Source organism: Salarias fasciatus, chromosome 19, assembly GCF_902148845.1.
Source record: "Salarias fasciatus chromosome 19, fSalaFa1.1, whole genome shotgun sequence".
NCBI classification, from domain to species: domain Eukaryota; kingdom Metazoa; phylum Chordata; class Actinopteri; order Blenniiformes; family Blenniidae; genus Salarias; species Salarias fasciatus.
The window spans coordinates 5,092,298-5,110,037 of NC_043763.1; the positions used below are offsets into that span (position 1 = coordinate 5,092,298).

The window sequence follows — 17,740 nt, forward strand, 5'->3', positions numbered from 1 at the left end:
AGGGGCGTGGCTTCATTCCTGCAGCTTCTCACTTGGCACACATCGGATGCTCTCGGTGTTAGCGTGTCGGCTGTGTAATTACAGGTGTGCTTTTAGCTGTTGCTGTGAGCCGCGGCTGCAAAACACATCTCAGTCTGACTGCTTTTATGAAACTAAAGTGTCTGAAGTTTCATGAAACCAAAAAGTTAATAACACAAAATCGCTACAATCTCAACGTCAAACCAGTTGCAATGAAACTTTCTGGTGCAAAATACAGTGAAAATTTCCAAAAAATACACAGACTAAAGTCCAAAAATCAAAGTTTTTTTTAGAAATTTGCTTGGTGGCATGGCGGCCCGGATTGGAACTTCCTGCAGGCCAGTTTTGGCTCACGGGCTTTATGTTTAACACCCCTGCTTTAATCTCTAATCTTTCATTGCTCATTTAATTAATGGAGGTTAAAATACTGGATTACAAATACCCACATTACTTTGATTTTCTAGCATTAGTTTTATTATTACTATACTTGATTAGTTAGTGGAGAAAGGTATTTACTCCTGCAGATTCCTTCCTCCTCCCGTTGCTACTCGATGGCGCCAACTGTTCCCGACCGGCCGCGAATCTCTCACGATCCACCAGCCTCTGTTGTGTGTGAGGCTGGAGGGAGCTTCAGATTATGCTCCCAGCGTGTTCAACGGGTGGCTCTGTGGCCCTTTAGTGACCCTGGAGTCACACCTCAGGGACCTGAGAACAGAGGCGGCGTTCCCCGTTAGGAGGGCTCTCTCGCTGCGGCGGCGCACGCCCCCCCCCCCCCCCCCCCCCCCCTGTAATCCTCTTCACATAAGAGCCGATATCTACTTAAAAAGATATTATGCAGGAAATGTCATGCAAATGGATTGCCACTTATTTTGTCTGCGGTGGTCGGTGTTGATCTGTGGCTTAGGGAGGGAATAATCCCTTAAACACCGACACCACCGGCTTCTCTATTGTTTTCAGGGTTTATATGTAAGACGCGTTGACTTTACTGCAAGTCTAATTTGACCATTTGATATATTTCTAAATAAATTGAAACGAATCAGAAACGTTTTTTAGCCAAAAAAAGTTTCCTTTCCTTAACGAAAGTGGGGAATTGAACCTGGAACCCCGGAGCGTTCCGGGGGTTTCTCCTTAAGCTGCGACACATAGAAAGACACTTACTAAGCAGATTAATTCTGCGAATGTGTGTCAGGATGCTTTGCGGCATGTCTAGTCATGCAACGGGAGAGCGTGAGAATGCGGACACACAAAACATGTTTACCGCAACCAGACGCGGCGGAGGAGGAGGAGGACGGCCGCCGGCACGCTGCTGACATCTGCCGCTGAGCAACACACACCTCAACACAGTGTGTGTGTGTGTGTGTGTGTGTCTGATGAGTTAAAAAAAAAAAAAAAAAAGCTGCCACAGGAAACAGAGTATTTGGATGCAGAGATATTTAAAGACGGCTTCCTGCGTTTGACGTTTACCTTGAATTGAGGAACAGCTTTGTGGCCGGGAGGTGAAATCTGGACATGTGAGGTGTGCTAGAGGGTGGAGGAGGGGGGAGGGGGGGGGGGACCAGATGTTGTCACCCCCCCTACCATGGGGAATAAAGTCTATCACTCACACCACAGGTGGTGGGAAAAGGAGAGGAGGGGAGGGGGAGACATGGAGAAAGGAGCGAGGGAGTGAGAAACAACGGCAAACAGGAAGCGGAGGCCGTGCAACACAATGCTGGCAGCGTTTCCTGCAGGCGCAGACAGATAAGGAGCTGCACTTTGTTTTAAAGCTGCGTTTTCACCCCCAAACGTTTCCCGCACTCTGACAGAGACACACACACGGTGCAGCTGGGATATTGTGCAGGGAAAAAAATGGTGAAATTTTTTTTTTTCGGGGAAGAAAAATGAAATCCTGAAGACAAATGTTTACCTGGGAATAGAACCGCAGCAGGGAGTTCAGGCCAGGTCAGCAGGTTTGAAGAGGTCAGCGGGTTTGGGAGGAACTGATTATAAGATTCAAACAACCGTCAATCAGACGTCTCAGGAACACACAAGGAAGAAAATTTACATCCAATCCAACATTTAATGTGATATAACTATAGTATAGACTTTGTTTGTGCAAAATGATAAACTAAAACGAATAAAACAGATTGAAACATAATTCACTTTGCACTCTGCTGCATGTCCACAAATACTCACAATCATTAAGAAGGTTCTGGAGGCACTCCTTATGTTCACTTTACACATTTTTCCTTTTAACTTTAAAAATTAAATGTATCATATGTTCTAATAATAATGTATCGTATCATATGATATTCAGACGTTTTGTGTGTATCTGTGTTGCAGTGTATGTGTTTGGAATGTCCAGAATAAATTTAATAAATAAATAAGGACTGACAGTAACAAGTTAAAAATGACAATAAATGGTATTTTTAAAATACTTTTGTTTATTTGAGTCACAGTTAATGAGCAGCTGATGTGATAACAGATCAAATAACTACTGTTTATTCACATTTGGCTAAAAAATACATGTTTGTCTGATAAATGTGCCTCGAACAATGTCCGCTCACAACATATCTGCTACTGACATACTGACGGACCAGTTCAATGTTATTTTAGGAGTAATTGTATTTTTTTAAAGTAGGATTTTTACTTCAAATTGAGAACAATTGGAGCAACAAAACAGTAACTGAGTCCTGCTTTAGTGATAATTTAGTACACTTATGAATTCGAAAGGCTCATAAAATGTGTTGCTCTAAGCCGTCGATAAACTAGCTGGACGTTCTTCACCTTTGACTTCTCAGGTGAGGTGTTGTTATGTTTAAAACTGGACATCTTGACTCAGAATGTGTGTTTAAAAGCAGATGTGTTCCAAGACAGTAGACCCTTCTCGATGTGTTGGGATCAAAATGTGAGTCTGGGTGGTGTGTAGTGGATAACACTCACCTCAAGTGAGACAATCCCTGGCTTGAGTCCACACCTGTGGAGCCTGAGTTGAAGAAGGCAAGACAGAAGGTGAATTTATGGTATATTCTGTTCCTTGAATGTGATTTCCACTGTTGGTTTTCATATATTTGTGTTTATTTATTCTTTCTATGTGAAACAGTGTCAAACAAGGGTGTCAAACATGAGGCCCATGGACCAAAACCGACCCGGAAGAGGCTCCAATCAAGTCCAGAAACCAATCAAGTAAATTGTAAGAAGTGCAATGAAACACTGACTTTTTAATACGGTTGTTTTCAGGACAAGGGAACAAAGCACAGCGCTCAAGCTGACTCAAGCTAACAGCTCATTGCTAGTGGACTAGCATTAGCCTCAGAGCCATGCTGCCAGGGTGAGTGAAAACATGGATGCAAAAGGCTGCAAAATGCAGCAGTTATCAAGGTTTTTCGGACATTTCACTTTATTTTGCACCAGAAGCTATAATTGAAATTGGTTTTTTTTTGTTTTTTTTATTGAGGCTGTAGTTGACTTTTTCAAAACTTGTACTCTGAGCCACAACAGATAAAGCTTTAAAGTTTAAATCTGAAGGGTTTTGCATCTTCACACGTAAAAACATCCTACAGTATCTTTCTCACCATAAATAACGCGCTGAATCATCTTAAACATGCATTAAGTCTCCTAATTTAATTAAATTCCACTTTAAGAAACTTCATGTCTTAATAGTGTTCAATAAATTCACTTTTCCCTTCTTCTGCTTTAGAGTCGCTGCTCAGCCTCATGGAAGAGGAGAGGCTCTTGAACGCATCATCACAGAGCGGGAGCGCCCTCTAGCGACAGATTTTAGTATTACATCAATAATAGGTTCATTGAACGCAACGCTTGAGATTTTGGTGTTTTTCTTTTTAAAACCAGGTTCTGCTTAACGTTTTCATTATATTTTTGATTATATTATAACTAGTTTTCAAAAACAAGCACATAAATATTACTTTTTTAACAAATAAAAAAGAAAATATGTAATATGTAATATATTATGTAATGTATAGGGGAAAATTTAGCCCCCCTCAAAAAAAAAAACAAAAAACAAAAAACAAAAAAAACTTGAAAACGTGCACTTCTGCAGTTTGTCCCTGGTGGGAGTGACTATGTAAATGTCAAAGTGTTGAAAGGGGGCCTCTCATCTGATTGGGCGCCTTTGTTCTTTCAAATCTTGGTGGTCTTCTTCCTTTATTGGCTCTGACAGGGAGGGGGCAGGAGGACTTTTACAGTAAGATCTGCACTCCTCAGGGACTCTCACACTGCTGGGATGATGCAGACATGATATAAGGAATAAGGAGTTAAAACGACATGATGGCACAGGGCTGTCAGAGGCAGGAGAGAGCTCACAGGCTGAGGGAGGAGCTGAGCTGCATGCTGGTGGGAGATGGAGCGGTGGGGAAGACCAGCATGATCATCAGCTACATCTTCAATGGATACAACAAAGACTACAGGCAGACAGCTTTTGATGTGTTCACCGGTGAGCAACTGCTGTTTGTTTTATTTTTGTTCTTTAAAGAGACTAAGTTTAACTCATTTTTACCCGTGTTTCAGGTTTGGTTCATGTGAACGGTGTCCCAACCCGGGTGAAACTGATAGACACAGCCGGACAGGTAAACACCACACTTCACGGTGTGCCTCCCTGAGTGAGCAGGCCGCTGACTCATCCCCCTCTGTTTGACTTCAGGAGGAGTTTGGCCACCTCCGCTCTCTCTGCTATGCACACGTGGACGTCTTCATCCTCTGCTTCAGCCTGCTGAACCCCGTCTCCTTCGACAACATCTCCTCTAAATGGGTCCCGCAGATCCGCGCGGCCAACGCCACCTCCCCCATCGTCCTGGTGGGGACCCAGTCCGACCTGCGCCACAGCGCGGGCGTCCTCATCCACCTGCACCAGCGGGGGGCCGCGCCGGTGTGCCACGGCCGGGCCGAGAAGCTGGCGCGCCGGATCAGAGCCCACGGCTACGTGGAGTGCTCTGCCCTGACGCAGCACCACCTCAAGGATGCGTTCGACCGGGCCGTGTGGGCCGCCGTCAAGCACAGACACAACGGCCCCACATCCGGCAAGCTGGGCCCGCTCCAGCGCCTGAAGTTTCTCTGTGACGGCAGATGGAGGAAACTCTTCAGATTTGTGTGATTAATGGTGTCAGTGTGGAAAACAGGAAGAGTTTCGGTCAAGAATGTTGTAATGTCCAAAGTTCATCCTGATTCTGCAGTGTTTTCACTCTCCTCTCTGTCCTTGTCGCTGTTGTTCATATTTGTATGTGTTTTGTATATTCGGTAATAAATGCATCGCAGTGTGATGCATATCAGGTTTGCTCGGGGTTTTCTTTCAGAGTTACTGTCAGCGAAGAAACGAAGAAACGGAGGGAAACTGCAGAGTGTGATTTAGGACAAATGGTCACCTGCTGGCTCTTTGAAGTCCTACTTTACAAGACAAAGGCCCTTTAAAACCCTCCTCTGTTTAAAAGCCCCAGTTTGGATTTGTCTCCAGCAGTTACTTAAAAAACTCTTTCTCTTTGTTAAATGATGGATTTTTAATTACACTCTTCACACCAATCCCAAACTCTTGTCATAAACTGTATTATGCAGACTCGCCTGATTAAATTGAGTGCTTTAAAGGTTCAACAAAACCAACATATTTAATTAAAGGTATTTGCAGTGCATGGTGGCTCCTTTCCAGGGTCACCACAGCAGAGTGTAAAGACCACATGTTTGATTTGGCACAAGGATGAATGCCCTCTCTAATGCATAACTTAAAGAGTTTTGAGGTGAAGGGCCTTGCTTCTGCTTTTATATTAACTTTTAGTCCTGGTTTAAAGGCCTCAGTTTGTTTCTGTGTTGTTTATGAAGCTCTTCAGGCTGCACTTTGTGTCTGAATTGTGCTGCAAAGAGGAAAAGCTTTGTAATTATAATAATTATTATTGCACATGGACTGACAGTGGTGCTGTTGGCAGTGAATGAAAACTTACAAGCCTCCGGTTAGAATCACTGCTGCTAAACAGAGATATAAGTAAAAATGTAGAATGTGAATCACACAAATTAGCAGTTAATAATGGCTTCACCATATTTAATTTAATTATACATTGTACATTCAATTTATTTTACTTGTAAATATCTATGAGCACATTATTTCTAAAATTACATTTGAGACACTTGAAAATTAGACCCTGGGTCTCAATGGGACCCACCTGTATAAATAAAGGTTAAAAAAAAATCTTACTCATCTTAATTAACCTTATATTTATCTCCGAGTCTGGTTATGCAGATTTCTTGCTGTTAAATGTTAAAAGTTTTTCCTTTCTCCCGTCTCCTAAGCTTGTTCATGTGGAATTGCTGTTTTTTTTTTCTGTAAAAGTGCCTTAAAATGACTGTTTTATTTGACACTATAGAAATAAACTAAAGTTTAATTTACATATTAATATAATATAATATAATATAATATAATATGATATAATATAATATAATATAATATAATATAATATAATATAATATAATATATACGGTACTGAAGGGGCGCTTACTGACAACAAACATGGCGGATTCTTCAGTTAGAACTACATTTCCCATGATGCCCCCGTGCTTTACCTTCCTCTGACCCTGTGACTGAAATAATCTGATCAGCTGATCTGACCTGGCAACAAAATAACGTAGCTAGAGAAATCTGTCAGGGAGGGGGCTGAAGAACAAAACAATGACACGGCTCGGAAGGGTCCAGGCACAGTAACACTTTTTAAAGACTTTCTCCGCGCTAGCGCTCCCGGTTTGAAGGGAAACAGTTGTCGGATTTCGGAGCTTTTGACACCGTCTCGGTTCTTGTTTTTGTTGATATGTTCCGGCTGAGTTGACAGACTGGAGGCTAGCTGCTGGTCTGGACGGGGCTGAACTGTTGGTGTGAGCTGGCTCGCTAATTTAAGCTTCTCTTTGCGGGGAAAAGTTGAAGCCTTCCGTCTAAACTAGTGAGCTTTTAGCCGAGTTTTTCATGTTTTGGGTTGCCAAATGATCTCCAGGAGCCTCCAGCTAGCTGTGAAGGGTCAGTCTGCTAAGCTAGCCTGTTGTTAGCATCAACATTTGCACATTCATTTTTCACAGCTCATTGTCTCGCTTTGTGCCGCGTACTTGTACATATTTATCTGTCGTTTGGCAATTTTATCGTCAGTATTTAATATATTTATGTAACAGCCCAGCTAAATGCCAACTTTAATGCCTGAAAAAGTTGACTGTTGGTGTTAAAGGGTATCAAGGAGGCGGCTGTCTCTCCCTCACCTATAATTGCACTAAATGACACTATTTAAAGCCATTTGAGGCCGAATCTGAGTGTCAGACTGTTGTTTGTCGCTACTCAGACGTCCACACCCAGTGTATCAGTGTTACCATGCAGCTGTCTTAAGAGATCACTTCTTTTATCCAGTGTTAATTTATGTTGTACATTGTTTATTGACTGCTGCTGTTCTCCAGAGGCACTGCTTTATATCCAAGATCACCTTGAAAGAAACGATGAGTGGCCATGGCTCATCTTCAGAAAAGGGAGTCAATACCAGTCTAATATGTCAAGAGAGTTATTCCTGTGGTGGCTCTGAGGAGGCTGCCTTTGAATGTAATGAGTGCAGGAGCCTGCAGTGTGTCCGCTGTGATCTGGAGCTCCACAGCCAAGAGCGCCTCAAGAGCCACGAGAGGGTCCAGATAGGCCCCGGGCACGTGCCCTACTGCGATAACTGTAAAGGAGGCAACGGGGACGGCAGCAAGCGCCACAGGTCCGTGGTCCGCTGCCAGAACTGCAAAGTCAACTTGTGCCAAGACTGTCAGAAACGCACCCACAGTGGGGGCAACAAGAAGAAGCACCAGCTCACGTCTTACCCCCCACCGCCCAAACCTGCAGAGGCCAGCCCGGTCCAGGTGCCTCTCCAGGTCCCCGCCCAGGTTCCCGTCCAGCCTGCTGCCGCCGTAGCTGAGGAGATCAATGCACAGAGAGCAAAACTTCTGGATAAAATATCCAGTTTCCTCTTGGTGGATGAGAATGAAGAGATGCAGGTGAGTTGTGGGAATCTGAGCAGCGACATGCACAATACACCGCCGTAAAAAACTTTCTTCAACGTGAACTTGTGTCCTCCTCAAGATCAAAGATGAAGCCTTATTCGTGAAGCGCCTCGGCTGCAGCCCCGACCAGCTCCTGAAGGTGGTCTCCATCTTTGGCAACACCGGCGAGGGGAAGTCCCACACCCTCAACCACACCTTCTTCATGGGCCGGGAGGTGTTCAAGACGTCTCCGGCTCAGGAGTCGTGCACGGTGGGCGTGTGGGCGGCGCTGGACCCCGTCCACAAAGTGGTGGTCATCGACACGGAGGGGCTGCTCGGGAACAGCTCCAAGCAGGGCCAGAGGACCCGCCTCCTCCTCAAGGTGCTCGCCATCTCCGACCTCATCATCTACCGCACCCACGCCGACCGTCTCCACGACGACCTCTTCAAGTTCCTGGGCGACGCCTCGGACGCCTACTTGAAGCATTTCACCAAGGAGCTGAAGGCCACGACGGCGCGCTGCGGCCTGGACGTCCCGCTCTCCACCCTGGGCCCCGCGGTGGTCATCTTCCACGAAACGGTCCACACCACGCTGCTGGGCTCAGGTAAGACTCCTCCTCCCGTCAACACAGACCTCCTCATCCTGAACGACAGGTTCAGTCAGATACTGACCTCCGTCACCTGTACAGGTGAAGGGAGCAGTTTGCATTCTGACTTTTGAAAATCTGAACTTTTTTTCAGTAAAGTAGAAAAGCCAGACATGTGTAGAGGCTTTGAATGTGTTCTGATTTTTTTTTTGCCTCTGCAGGGACATGAAATAACACAGAAGCATGTAATCAGCTCATTTTTTGAAGAGGAACTCTTTTAAATCTGCCAAAAGTGAATTTATGAAGTATTTTCCTTCAACCAATTTTTTTTTTTAATCATTTAAACAGTGGAGCATGAACTCCAGAAAAGACAGAAAATTGTGTAAAATGTTTAAGGTATAGTACAAGTTAACATAACCAATGTTTTATTCACAACAACTGAAAAGAGGTACGACTAACTTTTATTTAACCACAGACAAACATGAAAACAAAAGAAACGAAATTAAACTATATTAAAAAAAAATATCAACAAAGGCCTGATAAACAGCACCAACACTGGCAATCAGGGTCAGTGTTTCATAAACAATGTGGTGTATTCACAAAACGTAATGATTTTCATTCTTGTACTCATCCAATGCAAATATTTGCTTAAATATCAGCTACTGAAAAAACAACCTGAACAAACTGATATATGGAAATGAAATTAAATCAAATTCTAACACTATAATTGCTAAATACTTTAGATATGTCCCAAAATATTGTCCTCCACTTTTAGCTTCTGCTGAAAGATGTTCCTGCCTGAGCGTTTCTCTTCAGACTGATGTTGAAAAGTTTCTTCTCAGATCGCAGCGTTCCTGCATCCCGCATGTTTTCAGGCGTTCTCCCCGGCAGGACGGCGTTAATGCTGCTCTGCTCGCTTCACGTTTCAGATTTCAGTCTCGGCTTATGTAGCTGCTGTAACTAAAACCATGTGATGTGCAGTCAGGAAATTCAAACCTGCAATCACTTCTTCTCTGGAAATGTAAACTTTGAGTTTTATTTGTAAAGTCTGCACTGCGGGCTGGAATGGAGGAAGGCTCTGGCCTCAGGGTCGAAGGTTAAACTCTCACAACAACAGGTCGGAACATCTCACGACAGAGAAAAGTTTCTGGAGAAAACAAAACAAACTGCTCAAAGAGCAACAGCAACAATGAAACAAGCTGTATCAAAAACCCAGAGATTCTGTCCAACAGCAACACGGCCGTTTGTGCGTTCATGAAAACTAAATGATTGTGTTGTGGAAATAAGAGTTTGGAGTTTGGAACTCTGCAAACCGCTGTGTCTGAACACCGTTCAGCAGCAAACACAAGTCAGAACCCAACCAGGCCAGAGAGAAAGAGAGAGAAAGTCATCGAACTTGCTTCAGTTCATGTGTATATCCTAACTGTATTGATCTGCAGTGAAAGAGTCCATGTAGCTGAAGAAAACCTTTGGTTTGTTTTGATGAGTCCCTCATTGTTGCATAAGAAAAGGATGGAAAATATTTACATAACTATTAATATTGGACAGGGGACCTCTTCAGTTCTAAAACATGAACATTTTTAGGTACTTCGGTGTTTTTATTTTAAACATACAATCATAAAATGTTTCAGTTTTTACATTTTGTGATGTTTTTGTGGTATTTTTCTCTCTGTTTTAGTGGGAAATAATGACTGAGGAGTAAAAACATGTGCAGTGTGCATAATGTCAGGAAAAAGAAACACTCCTGGTTCGAGTCCTGCATCTGGATGGAGTTTGCATGTTCTCCTTGTGTGTTTTTTTTTTTCTACAGTCCAAAAAACATGAGTTTGAAGTGAATTTGTGGCTTTAAATGTGAATGTGAAATCTCTTACAGCTGTTATCTTTTATCAGAGATATCCGACAGCGTGGCTTCGTTTGTTTTGGTAAACCGCTTCGCCTCCTCTCCCCCTCACAGATAAATCCTCCGAGTCCGTGGACCGGCTGCTGCTGGAGCGCTTCAGGAAGCTGTCCCGCTTCCCCGAGGCCTTCAGCTCCGTCCAGTACTGGGGCACGCAGACGCTCAACCCCCCCACCGACTTCTGCGGGCTGCAGAAGAAGCTGGAGCTGCTGCTGGACAACAACGCCACCCGCTCCCCGCGCACGCCCGTGGTCATCTTTAAAGCCCTGCAGGTGGAACAGCTGTTTTTTTTTTTTATTCTAAAACCCTCATTTGAATACTGATGCAAATGCACAGCACAGCGTGTTTGCATGAGTCTACAATTCCTCGTTCTTTACTGGCTGGAGACCGTCCTGTGGTTAGTTTAAACTCGATCATTAAGCTCCTCTTATGTTAATGTGTCTGCACGGACTCGTTTGTCTAAGCAGAGTTTTAATTGTAGGAGTCTCCCCCCGCCGCCTGCTGACTCTTGATTTCCCCGCAGGCGCTGAGCGAGCGCTTCAACGGGGAAATCACAGGTGAGCTGGTGGCTCACAGCTGCTTCTTTCCGGATGAGTACTTCACCTGCTCCAGCCTGTGCCTCAGCTGTGGGTCAGTACTTCCTCCCCTCTCTCTCATTCTCTCTCTCTCTTTTTTTTTTTTTTTTTTGTCGTGTCCAATCTTATTACTCCCACGGTCGATTACTGTTATTTCACGTTCTGACTCATCGCCTCGACTTCAGATCGGGCTGCAAGAACAGCATGAACCACTTAGGAGAGGGAGCGTGCCACGAGGCCAAGCACCGCTGCCGTTACTCCGCGCAGTACGATAACCGCATTTACACCTGCAAGGTGAGCACCGCTTCGGCTTTTACCTCCGAAATCCCTCTCTTCACGGCGATAGTGTAATTACTGGACCGAAGGGTTTTTATTCCCAGAATTCTGTTGAGAAAACTGTCAACAGACAGACTCATTGGAGACATATTTACAGCACATTTCATATCTCGCTGATAAGGTAAATGTAAATATGTGTGATGCTTCGCCTCAGGCCTGCTATGAAGGAGGAAAGGAAGTGGTCGTGGTACCGAAGACCTCCGCCTCCTCCGACTCCCCCTGGATGGGCCTCGCCAAATACGCCTGGTCTGGGTGAGTAGTGTAGCAGAGGTCTCTCTCTCTGTCTCTCTCTCTCTCATAATCAGACTTGGTTAGGCTTATGTTACCTTTACGCCACCTAATTTTAGCGCCGGTGTTCCAGACGCTGACATAAAACCCAGTTTTTCCATTCACTCTAACGTGTGTGTGTGTGTGTGTGTGTGTGTGTGTGTGTGTGTGTGTGTGTGTGTGTGTGTCGCAGCTAATAAAACACCAGAGGCACACGGTGAAATATCCGCTCTGTGTTTCAGGTACGTCATCGAATGTCCCAACTGCGGGGTGATCTACCGGAGCCGTCAGTACTGGTACGGCAACCAGGACCCTGTGGACACGGTGGTGCGCACGGAGATCCAGCACGTCTGGCCAGGAGTGAGTGGAACCCGTCTTTTAATATTGAGATTTGATGTTAATGCTAACCGTTGTGTGGCCGCCGTGCCTTCTGCAGTCGGACGGCTTTCTGAAGGACAACAGCAATGCGGCGCAGCGGCTGCTGGACGGAGTCAACCTGGTGGCCCAGTCTGTGTCGGAGCTCAGCGTCAAGCCTGCCAAGGCCGTCACCTCCTGGCTGACGGATCAGATCGCTCCGGCCTACTGGAAACCCAACTCCCTCATCTTGGTGAGTGACACCCGCAGCCCCCTCCCTCCTCCCCCGCTGGCCAAGTCAACACTTTCAGACCGGAGGGGATGTTTACTGTCCGTCGCCTTCCGGTCAGCTCCCGGTCGATAACGACATGTGGCGTTGTTGTTCCCCCCCCCCCTGTTCAAGGTGTGCCATAAGTGTCACGCAGTCTTCCAGGATAACGACACCAAGCATCACTGCCGTGCCTGCGGGGAGGGCTTCTGCGACGGCTGCTCCTCCAAGGCGGCGCCCGTCCCCGAGCGGGGCTGGGGTCTCGCCCCCGTCAGAGTGTGTGACGTCTGCTACGAGCAGAGGGCTTCGTACGCAGGTGCTCCCTCCTCCCTCCTCCCTCCTCCCCCGGCGATACCCGGCCTGTTTTCCTGCCTTGTTGCCACAACAGCGCGGCTACATTAAATTACAGGTAATTTACCAGAAGATTTGTTTTCTCTGGGCAGAAATCCTGGAGGCGGAGCTGGAGGAGGAGGAAGGCGGGACTCTGGCGAGGAAGGTGGGAGAAGCAGTCACCAACACGTTTGGAGTGGTGGTCACTGCTATTGACATACCGCTCGGTGAGTGCTCCGAAAAAACACTGTTATGTAACACGAATAACTGACCTGACAAGTCTGTGTCAGTGTGTGTGTGTGTGTGTGTGTGTGTGTGTGGCTACAACGCCCTCTGGTGGCGGAGGCATATTAGTCCCAGACAGAGGAGGAGGGAGGGTCTCATTTGCAGTTGGTACACTGAAAGATGTAAACCATACGGCGTCTGGCCCTCATGGCCTGGTTCGAAAAGTTCACAGGTCTCCGTTAACTTAGTGAAACTCAAGCAGAAGCCACAGATGTTGTGTGTGTGGTGTGTGATCATCTCATTTCGCTGTAACTTACAGCGTCTTATACACACTAAGAGCGCTGTGATCACCGCATCAGCACCTTCTTTTAGATTTATCTCTTTCTTTGTTTGAATTCTTCATAATTTTGCTGCTCTTTTCTGAAAATTCCCTCGTTTGACTCCTGGAAGATGGCAGCGATCAAGCGGTGGAAAGAGTGCTGCTTCTAGTCCAAGTGAAACTGTTATTACTAAAAATACTGATATAAACCAACTTGGAGTATTTTAACCGTCTTTCAGTTTATTTATTTCAAATATTTAAATAATGTTTTAGTGAAAACGCATTGTTTTTGCATCCATTTTCAAGGAAACGACAGGAATACTGAAAATGATGTTTTTATTTTGGGTCACTAGTGTTGTCGGTTGTTTCTGTAATGAAACCCCACACACACACACACACACACACACACACACACAGAACAACGCACTAAAACAACCACCATTGTTGTGTAAACAGGGCTCCAGGTTGTTGGTGGACAGACACTTTAAAATTGATTTAAAAAAAAATAGCAAAGTGAATAATATTGCCACCAAAAATGAAAAAGCTAATTATTTATAATCATGGCACTGTCAATAATTTATTCTTTCCACTGTAGCAACTTCCATATATTTATCTAAATGTTCAATATGCTAAAATATCAATTATATTCATATTCTACAATGTGCTGTTTTGTGTTGTAATACCAACCTGTACCACAGGTGGCTGTAGTGAGTCGTTCAAGCTCAACATGTCTGCAATAATAGGCTTTAAATTTAGGATTCAGAGTCCAATCATTTCTCCATCAGAACAGAAAAACCTCGTGTTTAATCCGACCAAAGGTGTTAATTTATGTAAGTATATATATCCACCACAGAAGCCTGTCGTCCTTCTAAGTTTACATTGATAAATGTGGTTTCGATAACCTGATATCCTGCTGAAAACACCTCCGTATTTACGACCGGCCCAAAAATATCCCACAGCAGCATCTGCTCCAATCACAACGGAATTAGCCCAGGAACTTCCCAATTCTGTGTCCGCGTTTCCAGAGTAACCTGAAGCAGGATCTTCATTTAACTTCACATCCAAATGGAAAAATAAGCGAAGACATTCTGGCTCCAGACTGTGAATCGGGTGTTTTCCTGGTTATGTTTTGAATGGATAAAAATTAGTTCATGTTCTAGTCACACAAAGGAGAACCTTTCAATAGATAATGTGTATATCTAACTATAAATTCTGAGATATATTCAATTTGTTGCTAGTTTTGCATTTCAGTTTTTATCTGAGGTAGTTGGAGCTGAAACATTCAGTCGGTATCGGAGTCAGGCTGCTTGTTTGACATGCTCTCGGTCTCTTTGCCAAACAAATTGAAGAAGTAATCCCTCATTGCGGTGTCGTGTTGACAATGCGGGCGCTTCATGCAGACCGACGGCCGCAACATTGCGACCGTCTGCCTGACGTCGTGAAGGCGTTATGGATGGGACCGCACGAGGAATTGCTCTGATCTAGTCGTGTTTGCCTGTTTTTAATGATTCTAACACATCAACTTTGAGGACAAAATGTTCCCGTGCTGCTCCCTCCCTCCCTCCCTTCCTCCCACTAACTAACACACATCATGATAAAGAGATAATTAGTGCTATATAACAGATCAGAGAGACGTTCTGTGACTACAGATATGAGGCTTAACCCTCTCTTCTGTGGCAGTATTCGGTAACTCCCGGTTCTTTCAGACACATTGATGATTGCAGAACGTGTGAGTGTTCATCAGACCGATCCAAGCCGCCTCTGGCGGTGAGATTTTCCGCCTCACGGGGAAGTGGAGTGCAGCGCTCCTTGATAATCCTCGCAGGGCCCTCCCTCCGCCTCCCCACTGACCACATCTACACTTATCTCCATCCGCCACACCCACTCCACATTTCTGACCGTTCTGGAGCGGCCGTCGGAGAAAGAGCAGCCGAGACCACGTGTCTGGAACAGGCTGCTCTGGGAGAGAGAATTAAACTCCGTGTTCTTGTGGAGAACGTGTCGTCCTTCACTCTGGCTTGCTAGCATGACTCTGGTGTTTTTCTTCTTTTCGGTTTTACAGGGAATTTAAGTGGTCGGCAGCATTTCTGGTGTTCAATGTTTCTCTCCACCTGCCAGCTGACTCCATGTTGTGACTGATGTGTGTATTGATCCTCCCGTCTGCCCCCACCCCCCCCTTCCAGGCCTGGTGAAAGACGCGGCCCGTCCCGCCTACTGGGTGCCTGACCAGGACATCCTGTCCTGCCACAACTGCCAACGCGAGTTCACTGCCAAGCTGTCCAAGCACCACTGCCGCGCCTGCGGCCAGGGGGTGTGCGACGACTGCTCCCCCGAGCGCCGCCCGGTGCCGTCGCGCGGCTGGGACCACCCCGTGCGCGTCTGCGCCGGCTGCAACCAGAAGGCCGGGGAGCTTTAACCGGGGGTGGGGGAGGGACTTCCTTCCCTGGGAGCGCCAGAGAGAACCGCCGGCCCGCCCGGCTCGCCAAAGCATACCTCCGCTACCCCGATGGTTCTGTCTCGTGTCTGTTAGAAAGACGTAGGACGCTGCGCAGATGTGGGACGATGGAGTTCCTGTGGCCTTTGTAGAGCAGCCAGAACACGTTGAGTTACTTGACTCGAGTGTGAAAACCTGCGTTTCCACTCGACTGAATATTCAGATTCTTACGAACACAAGAATCCCCAACTTTGCGTTAAATGATGCTGTGGAGCTATTTTTCTACAATCACATAATAATGATATTAAAAAAAATAAATAAAAGGTGTATCATTCAAAGAATAATAGATGGTGGAGAATGCTGGCGGGTTGGTGTGATTCGTTTCCAGCACTACTCCTTGAGTTTCTCAGATGTCATACGTGTAATGGCAGAGAGATGTTTTCTATCCGTGCAGGCGTTCCTGCAGGTTCCATTGCATGCATGTATTGCAGCGTTTTTTTAGTTTTTTGCACTAAGCCTTTTTTCAGCTGTTATAGGCTGTTTGCTTACCGTGGCCAAAACCCAGATATCCACGAGGGGGGGAGGTTTGAAATCCACTACAGTGTATGGTCGATGGATATCTGGTGTGCCAAAAGGAAAAAAAAAAAACAAACAAAAACAAAAAAAAACAACAACAACAGAAAAAGAATCATTCAGGTCACTGTGTCCGTGCTGGTATGATGTTTATATTTTATCTCGTACTTTGTGGTTGTATGAAGACATAGAACTATGTTAGAGAAGTGTAAATCTGAAATGTTGAAGATTATTTATGTATAAAAGAAGAAAAAAAAAACTTAGCGTTCTGGCTTGCATGAGTCCGGGAGATCATGGCCTTTTACTTGTTCGGAGGACTTCCTCTGAGTGAACCTCACTCTCTCTTTTATCGAGCGGCATTCTAGTGTACTCGTGTATGTATTTCATGTTTCTTTATTTTGATGGGTCAGCTCAGTATTTAACATGTACTACCTGCTTTTTTTTAGTCGCCATTGTTACATCTCACATTCTGTATTTTCAGCCCGACAGGAAGACAAAGCTCAACAGCGTCGTCATATATGTTCTTTTTTCTTTGACATTACTGTATTGATATTTATATACTTTGTAGTGACGCGACACAGAACCACCGACTGCTCTGTTTTCTCGGCTCGGCATCGAGCAGAAATATTAACACTCAAACGTGTCCAACTACATTTTTTGTGACTAAGAGCTTTAACTCGTCCTGCATTATGACTGGTTACTCCAAACCGTGGATACAATACAAAGCACAAGGCGATGCCTTTTAGACTCTGCTTGTATTTTATTGCTTAAAAACAAGAGGAAGGAGAAAAACAAGGGGGTCACTTGTCGATTGTAGCTTCGTAGATAAAGGCTATCCCTCCTTTGTTTCTAACGTGGAACTTTTTAGTTCTGATGAGAAGATGTTTCTGAAAAATGTCTGAATGTTTCATCACACACACACACACACACACACACACACACACGCCCTCTGACATGCTCATATTGCACAGGATAGATTAGGACACATGTCCAACAATGTTCATTCCCATTCATTTTTGTGCTGCCTGTTATTTTCAAATATCCAGTTTGATGTACACATTTCATCCATTTCTTTCTTTTTTTTTTCTTTCTTTTTTCTCCATTTGGTTTGGGTGCTACTATCAACACTCCTCACCTACAGACTTCAAATGGAGCGGCGATGACTGATCTGCTTTAAACTGAATATTGAGGAAATGATGTGTGAACACTTGCTAAACTGGTACAAGATTTGCATAAGATTAAAGTTGTATCAGCTCCCGTCTGTCAAAACATAATCTGGAACTGCCTCCACGTCTTCAGTGTGTGTTTTTCTGCGTGTGTGTTGGTGTGTATTAACTCTCTCCCCGTGTCAAACCACTTACTGTACTGTATGTGGGAGGAATAGATCGTGTGCACGCCTGTGTGTTATGAGCCTCGCTTCCATTTCTCTCCTGCACTGCAAGCTTCAGACAAAGTGAGGGGGGGAAAGAAGAAAAAAAATCATTGCTTGGTGCTTATTGATGATGATAAATGATTTATAATTATTTTAATAAATAATTAAACACAAGCTTCCATGTTGATATTCTGTGCCTTTCACACTTATAGGCTGA

General features: G+C 45.0%; 2 protein-coding genes across 2 annotated transcripts; both read left to right on the forward strand.

Moving 5' to 3' along the window:
* Nucleotides 1–4,172: 4,172 nt before the first annotated feature.
* Nucleotides 4,173–5,152, forward strand: LOC115406900 (rho-related GTP-binding protein RhoV-like). Its single transcript, XM_030117169.1, has 3 exons — nt 4,173–4,450; nt 4,525–4,583; nt 4,658–5,152. The coding sequence occupies exons 1-3, from the start codon at nt 4,282–4,284 to the stop codon at nt 5,105–5,107; spliced, it is 678 nt and encodes a 225-aa protein (XP_029973029.1). The 5' UTR covers nt 4,173–4,281; the 3' UTR covers nt 5,108–5,152.
* A 1,448-nt stretch (nt 5,153–6,600) lies between these two features.
* LOC115406458 (zinc finger FYVE domain-containing protein 1-like) lies at nt 6,601–16,930 on the forward strand. Its single transcript, XM_030116523.1, has 11 exons — nt 6,601–8,001; nt 8,087–8,591; nt 10,528–10,742; nt 10,994–11,100; nt 11,231–11,339; nt 11,536–11,633; nt 11,891–12,008; nt 12,085–12,255; nt 12,406–12,586; nt 12,714–12,827; nt 15,328–16,930. Exons 1-11 carry the CDS (start codon nt 7,468–7,470, stop codon nt 15,558–15,560), a joined length of 2,385 nt encoding a protein of 794 aa, XP_029972383.1. The 5' UTR covers nt 6,601–7,467; the 3' UTR covers nt 15,561–16,930.
* Nucleotides 16,931–17,740: the final 810 nt, after the last annotated feature.

Bases quoted from the DNA above. Each gene is read 5' to 3' on its own strand.
- LOC115406900 (XM_030117169.1), top strand. From the start codon at position 4,282: ATGATGGCACAGGGCTGTCAGAGGCAGGAGAGAGCTCACAGGCTGAGG. The intron at 4,451-4,524 runs GTGAGCAACTGC...CCCGTGTTTCAG, and splicing joins AGCTTTTGATGTGTTCACCG to GTTTGGTTCATGTGAACGGT. The intron at 4,584-4,657 runs GTAAACACCACA...GTTTGACTTCAG, and splicing joins TGATAGACACAGCCGGACAG to GAGGAGTTTGGCCACCTCCG.
- LOC115406458 (XM_030116523.1), top strand. From the start codon at position 7,468: ATGAGTGGCCATGGCTCATCTTCAGAAAAGGGAGTCAATACCAGTCTA. The intron at 8,592-10,527 runs GTAAGACTCCTC...TCCCCCTCACAG, and splicing joins CACCACGCTGCTGGGCTCAG to ATAAATCCTCCGAGTCCGTG. The intron at 12,828-15,327 runs GTGAGTGCTCCG...CCCCCCTTCCAG, and splicing joins TGCTATTGACATACCGCTCG to GCCTGGTGAAAGACGCGGCC.